The 11915-nt window shown below is 53.3% G+C and overlaps 1 protein-coding gene across 2 annotated transcripts in view; it reads left to right on the forward strand.

Moving 5' to 3' along the window:
- The window catches only part of DPYSL3 (dihydropyrimidinase like 3), a 29615-nt gene extending 19488 nt beyond the window's left edge, over positions 1-10127 (forward strand). For both annotated transcript variants that reach the window (XM_062627747.1, XM_062627748.1), the window contains exons 7-14: positions 620-688; positions 3084-3204; positions 4008-4164; positions 6806-6947; positions 7264-7434; positions 8022-8201; positions 8842-9004; positions 9455-10127. In XM_062627747.1, the coding sequence (XP_062483731.1) occupies positions 620-688; positions 3084-3204; positions 4008-4164; positions 6806-6947; positions 7264-7434; positions 8022-8201; positions 8842-9004; positions 9455-9543 (1092 nt within the window). In that variant the 3' untranslated portion in view covers positions 9544-10127. The remainder of the gene's footprint in view (positions 1-619; positions 689-3083; positions 3205-4007; positions 4165-6805; positions 6948-7263; positions 7435-8021; positions 8202-8841; positions 9005-9454) is intronic.
- Positions 10128-11915: the final 1788 nt, after the last annotated feature.

The raw sequence follows: 11915 nt of genomic DNA on the forward strand, positions 1-11915 counted from the left end.
TGTATGAAGACAGGCTGAGGAAGTTGGGGCTGTTCAGCCTGGAGAAGAGAAGGCTGCATGGAGACCTCATAGCAGCCTTCCAGTATCTGAAGGGGGCCTATAGGGTTGCTGGGGAGGGACTCTTCATTAGGGACTGGAGTGATAGGACAAGGGGTAACGGGTTAAAACTGAAACAGGGGAAGTTTAGGTTGGATATAAGGAGGAAATTCTTTCCTGTGAGGGTGGTGAGGCACTGGAATGGGTTGCCCAGGGAGGTTGTGAATGCTCCATCCCTGGCAGTGTTCGAGACCAGGTTGGACAGAGCCTTGGATGCCATGGTTTAGTGTGAGGTGTCCCTGCCCATTGCAGGGGGGTTGGAACTGGATGATCTTAAGGTCCTTTCCAACCCTAACTATTCTATGATTCTGTGATTCTAAGAGCAGAATTTTCTCCCTGCTGTAAGCAGGCGGCCAGCTAATGGACTGGCATTTGCAAGGGAATTGTTGCAAAGGATGTGGTTTGGTTTTCATGTGGGTAGCCTGGACACGGGGTGTGCTGAGGGGAAGGGCTCAACACAGGAGGAATCTGTTTTAATGTGTGGTTGATAGTTTCAAAGCCTTGTAACATCCCTCTGCCCTAGGAACAAACCAGGATGTTGGAAATGGGAATAACCGGCCCTGAGGGCCATGTGCTGAGCAGACCTGAGGAGGTAAGATGCGAAGGACAGTAACACTGAAGAGCTTCCCTTGCAAGCACAGGCACGACAAATGTTTTTCAGTCTTGTTGAGTCTCCCAGCAGACACAAGGCCTTCTGAGTCTCCCAGAATTAATCAGTCAACAAAAATGACTGTATGGCTGTAGCAGCATTTGAGGCTGGTTTGGGGGCATCTGTCTTGTATAGGTGACTCCACGGGTAGGAGAAGCCCAAGAAGAATCACAAGGTTACTTTTAGTTCCTCTGTAAACGCACTGTTCATGTCTGTCAGGGTACTGACAGATTCCAGCCTCTTCCTGTTTAATCTCTGCTTAGGGTCTAAAGTGTGTTTCAAAGTCAGACAGACAAAGCCATTGGTGGAAGCAGCGGGAGGGAAGGAGAAGGGAAATTCCCTGGTTACCAATCTTTGTCAAGACACTAATTAGATTACTTCTAATTTTAGCTCTCAGGGTATTTTTCGGTTTGGTCCATTAATCTGAGTCGGGTCTAATTTCAGGTAGGTTTTCTTGAGCTAGCTCCCTGCTGAGAGGTGCTTTTAACTTTCCGCAGCACGTGAAAGAAGAAAATAGGAATTTGGTACAATAGCAAAGCTGAGCAGGGGAGCACAGGGACAGATTTGTACTTCAGTGTCTGCTGGAACTGAAATCAGGTAGCTTAAATTAAAAATGCAAGAAGTTGACTGTTTTATGACTGGTAACAACATATATAGCCTAGTGTAATGTAGTGCTTATTCTCTTTGAAGTATGAAAGTGTAAGGCATTCTCCTGTACAGGGAAGAGACTTAATGTCAAATACAGTCAACCAGAGTCGCTGTGTGTGTAAACTGCCATTTATTTTTATGGCTTTAGGCCTGTTGCCACTAGTTGGCAAGCTAACCTGCAATTACAGGGTGCTGTGATTGTGCCAGGATTTGAGAACTGTCCTATTATTCTAAGACAGCACTGCGGTTGTCATCCAAAGCTGGTAAAACGTTGTTGAGTGTTTGATCTTGGAATGCCATTAATGCACAAGGCAACCGAGAATAGTGCACAAAGCTCTAGTTATAATCTGTTCAGCCAGATCCAGATCTGACTGCCTTTTGAGATAAACAGTGTCCTTCTTCCAGAACACACTCTACCTGAGAAAATGTTAGCTACAGCACAAATATCCCTGCTACTCCCCATAAAGCCTGCAGGCTGATGGAAAAGCACTGAGAAGATGGTCCATGGGTCTGTGGATTTGCTCTGTCCCAAAGAGACCTCAGTGGGGGTTAAAGACAAACTCTTCTATGGGGTGATGGTGGTGATTTGGTATGGCAGGATGGTGCTGCTACAGGTAAGTAACCTGCTGTGAAGGGTATTCAGTGATGGATGTTTGCTCCTGTCCACATGTTAAACGCTGCCAAATACTTAAGTCCATAACTGCATGCATTGATGAAAATGTTTTCTTGTGTGCATTTCTGTTTAAAGAGTCTTTAAGCAGAAGAGAAAAGCCTCTTTCCCTGTACAGGAAATAGGCCTGCAGAAGTATGGGAGGTGTCCGGGTGGGTGTGTGTCCGGGTGCAGTGTTCTGCTGCTCCTGCACCGGGAGAGTTAAGCTTGCACGGCCGGCTGCCTGCCCGCAAGCCATCACTGCATTCCCTGGAGCTGGCTGTCCTGGCCTCCCCCGGGAGCCGGCTGCTTGGTACACTGGCTTTTTAAGGCTTCTGTTTTGAACTTTCTCATGCCAAAGCTTGAAGCCAAACTGTAGAGCAAACAGTTGGAGAACCTCTGGGGCTGATCTCAGGCTGAGCATGGGCTGATGTAACAGTCCAAAGATATCCCTCGTGATGGAAACCTGCCCTTCGCTAGCAGCAGGGCAGGGAAGTAGGGGTGGGTGTCAGCAGGCTGGGCTGAGCAGCGGCAGCATCGCAGGACAGGCAGGCCCTGGTGTGAACAGCCTGGCAGAGCAGAGCCTGTCGCACCCCAGCCACAGGCATGGGGACGTTTGGTTAACCTGCAGCCACAGGAAAGCCTGGAGCAGTGGTGGCTGCAAGGGGCAGCCCCTTTCGCTGCCTGGTGTCAGGCTGTGAGCTGCGCTGTCAGGTGTGGGCTGCAATCCCTCTGGCTGCTGGGAGAGCTGGAACCAGGCAGTGGAAAAATCAGCAGATGCAGCTTGGTGCTGGCCCCTGCGCACGGTCCAGGCAGCGCTCTCTGACTGAGCATCATGTGGCTGTAGCCTGCTTGTTGGGCCAGATGCAGGGGGACTGCAGCTTCCCCCCGCAGGTCTTCCTGATTCCTTGCCCTTAGGGAGTCAAGGGTAAGAGCGAGGGCACAGGGTGTTGGCAGCAATCCGTGGTGTGCCGAGAGAAGCAGGGCTCCTCCCTGCCCTCCTGCTGCTCCTCTGCAGCCATGCACCATTCTCTCTTCCAGCTGGAAGCAGAAGCTGTCTTCCGGGCCATCACTATTGCCAGCCAGACCAACTGTCCTCTCTATGTGACTAAAGTGATGAGCAAAAGTGCTGCTGACCTCATCTCGCAAGCCAGAAAAAAGGGTGAGTGGCAGCTGGTGCTGCACACAGCCTCGGGGTTGCCACTGGGACCTGGACACCTGGGTTAAGTTGTCTCCATGGTTGTTTTGCCGTGAGTGCAGTCCAGTGCTTCCCCTGCTGCTGGGAAGCAGTTAGTTCAGGGATTTACCTGACTTGTGAAGGGCACAGGGACAACACTGCCCCAGGCCACACAGGGCCACCTCCTGTTGTCATATCCGGTAACATCAGCATGTGGTCATAGGTAGGAGCAATGCTTTGAACATCAAAGTTTGTCTGTGGCTGTGAAGAGCTCTCCGAGAATACTTGTCCAGTCCACATGCAAATAGTTTGAGCTGCTGCATTTAACTCTGGTCTCCCTTTGAAATGCTGGCCCTTCAGAGGTGTCTGGGTGCCTCTTCAGGTGGCCGGTGGCTCCATTTGTCATTCTGTCTCCCAGAAGAACTTGCTCAGGCTGTAGGGTGTGTTTGGAAAGAAAAGCAGTTTCTCAGTCACCACACTAGTTTATCAGTGTGACAAGCCGTGCTCCACAAAAAGCTCATGGTTGCCACCCACCCCTCTCCCCTGTCCCTTAGTGGGCACTGGAAAGTGAGTGAGGAACAGGAGAGGAGGACGAGCTTGCCAGCTCTTCGGTGGCACGTGGTCAGTATGTATGAGGGCTAAGGGAGGAAGAATGCACGGGAGGCTATGAAGGACATCGTCAGAGCTTTGGTTGTTGGCCTGGCATAGGTTCAGTGTTGGGCTGTGTTGTCTGCCAGCCTGTGTGTTTCCAGGCTCCACCAGAACTGTCCTTTCTGTTCCCCTTCCAGGCAATGTGGTGTTTGGTGAGCCGATCACGGCCAGTCTTGGGACCGACGGGACGCACTACTGGAGCAAGAACTGGGCCAAGGCTGCAGCGTTTGTAGTCTCTCCCCCTCTGAGCCCAGACCCAACAACTCCTGACTACATCAACTCCCTTCTGGCCAGGTGAGTGACAGCAATGCTGAGTGATGCTGGTAGAGGAAAGAAGTGGACTCTGGCCTTGGATGGGGAAGCAAGAGGATAGGGAGTACCCGGACAGCATAGACTTTAGTTCAACAAAGACCACTTCACTGTAGGTATTTGATGAGCTGGCTGATGGAACGGCTTTTTCTCAGGAGTTGTGGTGGCTTACCCCTGGGAGCAGAAGGAGGACAGGGGAGACACCATAAGTTTAACATCAGTAATGAGAAAAATAGCAGGGCAAGTAGTCATGAATGATTTTAAATGCCCTGAAGAAGGCAAAGAAATGAGGACCAGCTAACACTGGCTTGTCAACAAAGGCATTCACCAAGCTGGAGAAGCTCTTCTGCATGTACCCAGTGGGGAATGGCTGCCTGAGTTTTGATGGTACAGAAGAAGGTGGAGGGGTGTCACAATCTGGTGAGCACAAAGCAGATGTTTTCTCACACCTGTAGAGGTGAGCAGCAGCACAACCTGCAGGCTGCAGGAGACCATCAAGAGCAGCTCCTGCACATCTGACAGGGGTGGGAGGTAATTTTTCACTCTGAAGGCAAAGGGGTGGGGAAGGGATTTGTTGAAAATAGACAGCAAACAATAAAAGCACTTCAGCAATTCGCTTTGACCTTTTGTAGTTATACACCATCCTCTCACTGGCAAGGCATGCACAGCAGTCAGCGACACAGAGCTCACTGCTGGCCCTGTCCATGCACCACGTGTGAATCTCTCACCCCTTTCTGTGTTTGTACATCAAACTGTGCTCATGGTGGCTGGTCTTTGTTAGCTAGGGGATGACTGACACTGAGGGGTTTGGAAACGACCTTTGAGGTAATGCTGAAAGCATCTCTGACTAGGTGAGCAAGGGATGCCTGGTCAGTCAGACGTGTCTCCTCAGAAGGGCATGTTAGGGTAAACCTGGGTTGTGCCAGGATGGAGATGCCATCGCTGATGTAAGAGAGGTGCCAGTTCATTTGGGGTTTGAATATTCAGCTCGCCCTGGATCTTGCTGTGGTCAAGGAGCAAGAGATGCCTCTGCTCAGTCTGGATGTATGAAGTAGGGGCAGGTCTTGGGGACTGGCTGGGAAAAGTGAACCCAGCTCCTGAGCTGTCTTTTTAATCCTTCCCTTCCACCTGGAATTTACCCCAGACCTCAAAGGAGAGCCAGTAACACTTCTGAATCCCTGCAGCCCACAGGTGTCTGTCTTGACACCTTTCCCGTGCCATTTTCTGTAAGGCTTCAGCAGGGCCAGAGGCTGCAAGGCTCCAGCTGGGCTGGCTGCCTTGTTTTCTTCCACTGGGACAAATCTGGTGGGGATTAGGAGGCATGTGTCTTCAGCCTGGGCCTCCGGCAGACATATGGCAGAAGTTACCAGAGGAAGATGGGGATTAGAGGTGGATTAGGGCTGATTCAGAGCCCTGCGCAGGGCCGTTGTGTCCGTACCACAGGCACCCGCCCTGAAGCCGGCTGTTGGAGGACACTTTCCTCACATGGCAGTGCTGGGAGATGGCAGTCTGGCTCTGCTTCCTCCTGCCTGGCAGCGCTGCCTGTCCGTGGCTGCCCGGGTGACTTCCAGGGAGCCATGGGCACCTCCTTGCCCTGCCTTGCCCAGCAGCTTTCTGGCTCTGCCCATTCCTGCCCTCTGCCATCGCTGTCAGGAGCAGGATGGGTCAGGTCATTTCATCCAGAGGGTGACCCCATCTGGGCAGAGGGGTTGGATGATAGCTTCGGGCAGCAGCCACTGCAGGGTGCTGCAGTGAAGCTTCTCTGGGCCTCACAGAGAGCTGCTTCTGGGGAGTCCTGGCTCTTCATCCCACCATCAGATTTGCGTGTGGCCATGGAGTCATTTGCTGTTGTAGCACACCTTCTCGGTCTGTGCTGCTGGCTGCTGCAGCTGTGCTGTTAAGTGTCCATGTGGGGCTGAGGGAAGCCTTTGGCAAGCTCCTGCCACTGAAACATCTCAGGCCAGAGCCCTGGAGCCAGGCTGAGGTGCTCTCCTTGCTGGAGAGGGTTGGAGTGCAAGTGATGGGTGGCTGTAAGGGCCCTCCTGCAGCCTTGTCCCCTTTCACAGAGACAGGGGTGGGTGATGCCTGCCTGCCACAGGTTCCCGTGAGGCAGGGGAGGGCTGTGCTTGCCTGGCAGTACACAAAGAAAGGGCTGGCTCTGGGGACAGTCCTTGGGTGGAAAGGCCTCTTTCTCCCTGGGGGCAAAGGCTGTTCTCCCAAGCAGACCTGACAAACTGCCAGAAAAGGTTTTTCTCACTTACACTGGGATGCTTTTTTCCCTTGCGTTAGTGAAAATGATGGTCTGGTATGGAAGGGCATCTTTCAGCTTGGCCCAAAGCCACCCTGCTCCCTGGGAGCTGAACTGTTGACTCCTCTTGTGTGCTGGCTGCTCTGTGTCCCACACAGCATGGTGGCAGAGCTGTCTTGTCCCCATGGCCCCAGGTATTGGGGGTTTCATGAGTTGGGTGGAAGTCTTCAGACTGAGGAGCTGTAGAAATGAGGGTGCAGCATAAAATAAAACTGAACTGTGTGCTGCCCATGCCCAGAGGAGATACATGTCCCTTGTGCCCCTGCTGTTGTCTGATGGCAAAATGACTGATGATGCTTTTGTTACCTCCGCTCTCAGCGGTGACCTGCAGGTTTCGGGAAGCGCCCACTGTACGTTCAGCACTGCACAGAAAGCAATTGGAAAAGACAACTTCACAGCGATCCCAGAAGGGACCAATGGCATAGAGGAACGAATGTCTGTCATCTGGGACAAGGCAGTGGTAAGAGTCATGCTTGGAGAGCGGGCAGGGTTGATGGGCACCTTGACACCCGTGCTCTTGCCCCGCAGAGCTGGGCACCCAGCTGCCTGTCTCCAGTCTGGCTTTCAGAGTCCCAGCAAGCCAGAGCAGGAGAGGCGGCTGTCATGGGTTCAGGAGCTGTGACTGTGACTCTGTGTGTCTGACACCAGTAGTAAGATCAGCCACGGTGGTCTGTGCCCAGCCAGCCGGTGGCTTCTGTGTGAGTGAGTGTGGTGCTTCCCAGGGGTTTACCTTCCCTTTCCCCAGAAGAGTGCTTAGTTCTCTTGTGTCTGGGCAGGCCACAGGGAAGATGGATGAAAACCAGTTTGTGGCTGTGACGAGCACTAATGCTGCAAAAATCTTCAATCTGTACCCACGGAAAGGGAGAATAGCAGTGGGCTCAGACAGCGACCTGGTTATATGGGATCCTGATGCAGTGAAGATTGTCACAGCAAAAACCCATCAATCCGTGAGTCCTCTGCTCGTCTGTGGGGACGCATGGGTCTGAGCAGCACTGTATAAAGGCTGCCTTGCTTCCGGGAGCTTGGTGTTGCCCTGCCGTGCTGGGATTGAGGATGAGGGGCTGAGTCCAGGCTGTGACTGTGGGGTAGGATGTCTGTGAGCCCTGGGCTGTGCACACAGGGCTTTTCTCACCCTGCTGTGTTGCTCTTCTCCTGAGCCTGGCCCTTGCAGGTGGGCCTGCATGGCCCACACACATGTTCTCTGGGTTCCTCTTCCAGGTAAAAATTTTTCCTGGCTTTGCCAGTGAGCTTTGTTCATGCCTTAGTTCAAGCCTATGTCCTGTCCTTCTCAGTTGTTGAGTCCTTGCTCACACTGAGCTCCAAAGCAGGAGGTCCTGGTTCATGCTGGGAGCTGTGGTGGGTTCTTAGCGTGATGCGCTAGTGAACTAAAGGAGGCCTCTTTGGCAGGCAAGGCTGTTACAGCTGTCTTCTCCCTGCACTGGTGACTTCAGCAACGAGGTGTGGGCACTAAACTGCTCTGAGTGAGCAGGCAGTGCTCATGTCCCTCCTGACCATCATCCCCTGGTTGCTGCAGGCGGCTGAATACAACATCTTTGAAGGGATGGAGCTACGTGGGGCCCCGCTGGTTGTCATATGTCAGGGGAAGATCATGCTGGAGGATGGCAACCTGCATGTGACCCAGGGGACTGGACGCTTCCTGCCCTGCAGCCCTTTTCCTGACTATGTCTACAAGCGCATTAAAGCCAGGAGGAAGGTGAGGAGATAGGGATGCCAGAAGATAGAGTTGGGACACTGTTAGCAGAAATTGACATTTGCCCTAGTAACTGATGGGTTTTCCTCTGCTGTTCTCACTGGACTCTGGAAACAGTGCCACAAACTGTGTATCTGTGTATCTGCAAACTGTTCAGGTATGTCCTGAACCTGTAGTTGGGATAGCTAATGCTTGGGTAGATAGCTTTGACCTTAGTGCTGGTGGAGGGCTCCCACTGGAGGCAGATGCTCATCTGGGTTGAGAGTGGGCAATGCCTGTCCTTGTTGCTGTCCTGCTGCTGCAGGAGTCTGGAGAGAAGTGCTGAGTTAAAACCAGAGACTGGGAAAATGGCCTGCTCCTTTCCCATGCACACAGCACAAATTCGTGCTGAGGGATCACCTGTTGCACCAGGATCTGCACACCTTGCAGGGTGGGAGTGAAGGGAGGCTGTCACATAGGAGGTGGGTGTTGGGGCTGCACCAGGCTGCAGCACTGCAGGGAGGTCTTGGGTGTGCGGGACGGAGGGGCGCAGGTCTGGCAGTGTGAACCTGGGGGGCCAGGGATCACTGGAGCATGGCACTGCTGTGGCAGGATGCTCCCCGGGAGCAGAGAAGTGTCACTGCTGCCTTCTCTCTGGTGACAGATGGCAGAGATGCACGCTGTGCCCCGGGGCATGTATGATGGACCCGTGTTTGACCTGACCACCACCCCCAAGGGGGGCACCCCTGCAGGGTCAACCAGGGGGTCCCCCACACGGCAGACCCCGCCTGTCAGGAACCTCCATCAGTCTGGATTCAGCCTGTCAGGTGAACACGCGTGGCGGTGGGCTGGGAGAGCGCAGAGCTGCTGGTCTGGGGCTGGAGGTGGCTGGGAGATGACCTGGGGCAAGCTGAGCGCAAGGGTGGAGCATGGCAGCACCAGACCCTGCGTGCCCCTTTAGGACATGGCTGGAGCTGACCCTCCACCCTGCTGCACCTTGCAGTAGAAGCGAGGCAGGCTGTGGCCACAGAGGTGCCAGCACAGCTTCAGACCTTGCTCTTGCAGCGTGGGTCTGTTCCCAGAGGTGTTTCCAGAGATGTTCAAGCCACTGGTTCTCTTGCGGTTGTTACTGGAGTTGGAGAGGGAGCAGGTTGCTGTAGGCAGGCTCGGGAAGCACTTCTGTGAGACCCCAGGCTGCCTGACTGCTCAGTCCAGGGAAGAAAACGCTCTTAACTTCGCTTTCTCCCTTCCCTTTGTGCTTTCTTGTCCTCCCCCAGGTACCCAGGTTGATGAAGGCGTTCGCTCAGCGAGCAAGCGCATCGTGGCGCCCCCGGGAGGCCGCTCCAACATCACGTCCCTGAGTTAAATGTCCCTGCGGAGAAGGAAGCGAAATCCCTGTTCAAGCGAAGGAAGAAAAATGGTACATTGGTGTTTAAGAAGGAAAGGCAAACAAACCTGTTCTGAAGAATCAATAAGCCTCAAGCCTTATGTTTCACAAATGCTACTTCCTACCTAGCTTTAAAGATATTGCTTCGTTTTGTTTTATGCATAGCCTTAAAATTCTGTTGTTGTCGTTGTGGGTTTGGTCGAGTTGTGTTTTCACTCCTCCTCTCTGTATGCATGCCGCTCAGACAGGTCGCTCGGGTCAGTGTGTTGTTAATGTTGAACACGTGTGGGGTGCTGTGGTGTGGACAGTGGGAACAGCACAGCATGGGTGAACCGGCCAGGCAGGGGCCAGCCGCAGGCAGGGTGTGGGATGGGGAGGGCAGTTTCATGGGAGCTGGTGGCTCTGTGTTGTGTTCATGGCCTTCATCTCCACCCAGTGCTTGTTGGCGTTTCACCACAAGGCCCACGGGGGGCCCGGGTCATCTGTAAGGGCTGTTGCAGTGCCTCACAAAGGCATTTACTACTTTGTACACTTTATTAAGAAAAAAAACGTTCCTTCAAACAGCTCGTGGTGCTGGGTGACTTTTTCCTCGCTCAGGGTGCTGCAGCTGGGCAGGGGTGGCAGGGAGCTGGGCAGTGGGGCTGAGGAGGCACTTCGGGCAGTGCCTGGGCTGGGACAGGCTGTCGGGGGCACTTTGCGTGCTGCTCACTGTGGCAGTGTTTGTGTGCCTGCCCGGGCAGAAGCAGTGTCCAGCCCAGCAGGGTCAGGTGTTTGGAGCAGGCTGTTCAGTTTGTCTGGCCATGGTGGTGGTGACTGCGTGGTTACAGAGCCCGGCACCACACAGCCCTGCCTGGGCATGGAGCTGGGGCTGGCTTAGAGGCTGATTTCTGTGAGTGCCATGCTCCCCTTCTACCGAGTGGTGTTTATCAAATTGAGGGTCACAGCCTTCCTGAAGCTTGCAAAGCATGCAGGAAAACCTGGATTGTTTTTGAAGTATTACAAAAAATGAAGAGTCAATTCAGGCCGTGCTAAATAAATACTCTTTCTTTTTTTTTTCTTCCTAAAGTAGTTGACCTTGAAATACTTATTTTTACATGCCTGAGCTCAGACAGGACAAGTTGTCCATGCAGCAGTCCTGAAGGGTCCATGCCAGAACAGTTTTCCAGGGGTGGGGAAAGTTGTTCATGCTTGCAAGTTCTGTGAAGTTCTGCTACCGAGCAATTACAGATTTCTCCCTGTTGCCTGGTAGGGATTAAGCTGAGAATGTGGCTCTGTTTACAGAGGAAGAGGGAAAAGGGGAGATGGTTGTAGGAGTCTTTGGGGATTTTTAAAGATGCGATCTTCTTGCCATTTAAGTACTTGAGTTTTGGGGTTTTTTGTTGTCAGCCATTGCAGCAGGATTTATGCTGCAGCAGACTTTCCCCCAGTGAGGAGCAGGGCTAGTTTCCTTGTCTGGAGCTCCAGATAACACATTTACAGTGCATGAACCGTGACCTGCTCCAGAGCAAGGCAGCGATAGCTGTGTGCTGAGCAGGGGACAGGTATGGCTGTTGGCACAGCCCCTTTGGACCGCACCTGGCCCCAGACCCAGAGTAGGACTGGGCAAAGAACTGTGGATCAGCGGGGAGGCTGCCCAGGGAACGTCCAGGGTGGAGGCCCCTTTCAAAAGAGAGATGGCTGGGGAGAGGGAGAAGAGAAGACACAGCAATTGGGGTGTGCTGTGACTTTGCTTTCCCATTGCAGTGACCCCTTTTGAGGACTCCAATAACCACTTACTGGTGAAGCCCAGCTTTGCAGCTCTGCGGACAGAAGAGGGTCGCACTTTGCGGGTCGGTTGTTTCCATGCTGGCAGTGCACAGTGATGCTGCTGCCTCTGCTCCCAGCCCTGCACACACAAACATGCTGTTCTGCAGCTGTGCCAAGAGCCTGACCTGAGCAGATGAAACCAGGCTGCAGCTGTGGATGAGGGTGGTGGTGCTGCAACGCCTCAGCCCGGGTGCCTGTGGGGCACTTGGCTGCATAGAGGCAACAGGACACGCAGCATAGCGAGTGCTGCAGCCCTGAACCAGCGTCCCCTCACCCGCACCCTCATGTGATGGCAGAAAAGAAGCTGCTGTAGTCATCTAAAACTGGGGGGTTTGTATCATCATTGTGCAGCGGTGAAGGTATGTACTGCCATGGCACCATTTCAGGAAGAGGATGCATGGCACAAGTCAGAACAAGACCCCTTGACCTTGGGGACACGCTTTCATTGCTGTGCCATCATCATCCCTGTACCCTGCCTGTTAACACCAAGACCTACAACCACATCCTGCCACTCACATCTCTGTTAGAGACTGCTGTGGCTGGGA

This window comes from Pezoporus occidentalis, unplaced genomic scaffold, assembly GCF_034315485.1.
Source record: "Pezoporus occidentalis ecotype Australia unplaced genomic scaffold, CSIRO_AGI_Poc_V1 ctg305, whole genome shotgun sequence".
In the NCBI taxonomy this organism is placed as follows: domain Eukaryota; kingdom Metazoa; phylum Chordata; class Aves; order Psittaciformes; family Psittacidae; genus Pezoporus; species Pezoporus occidentalis.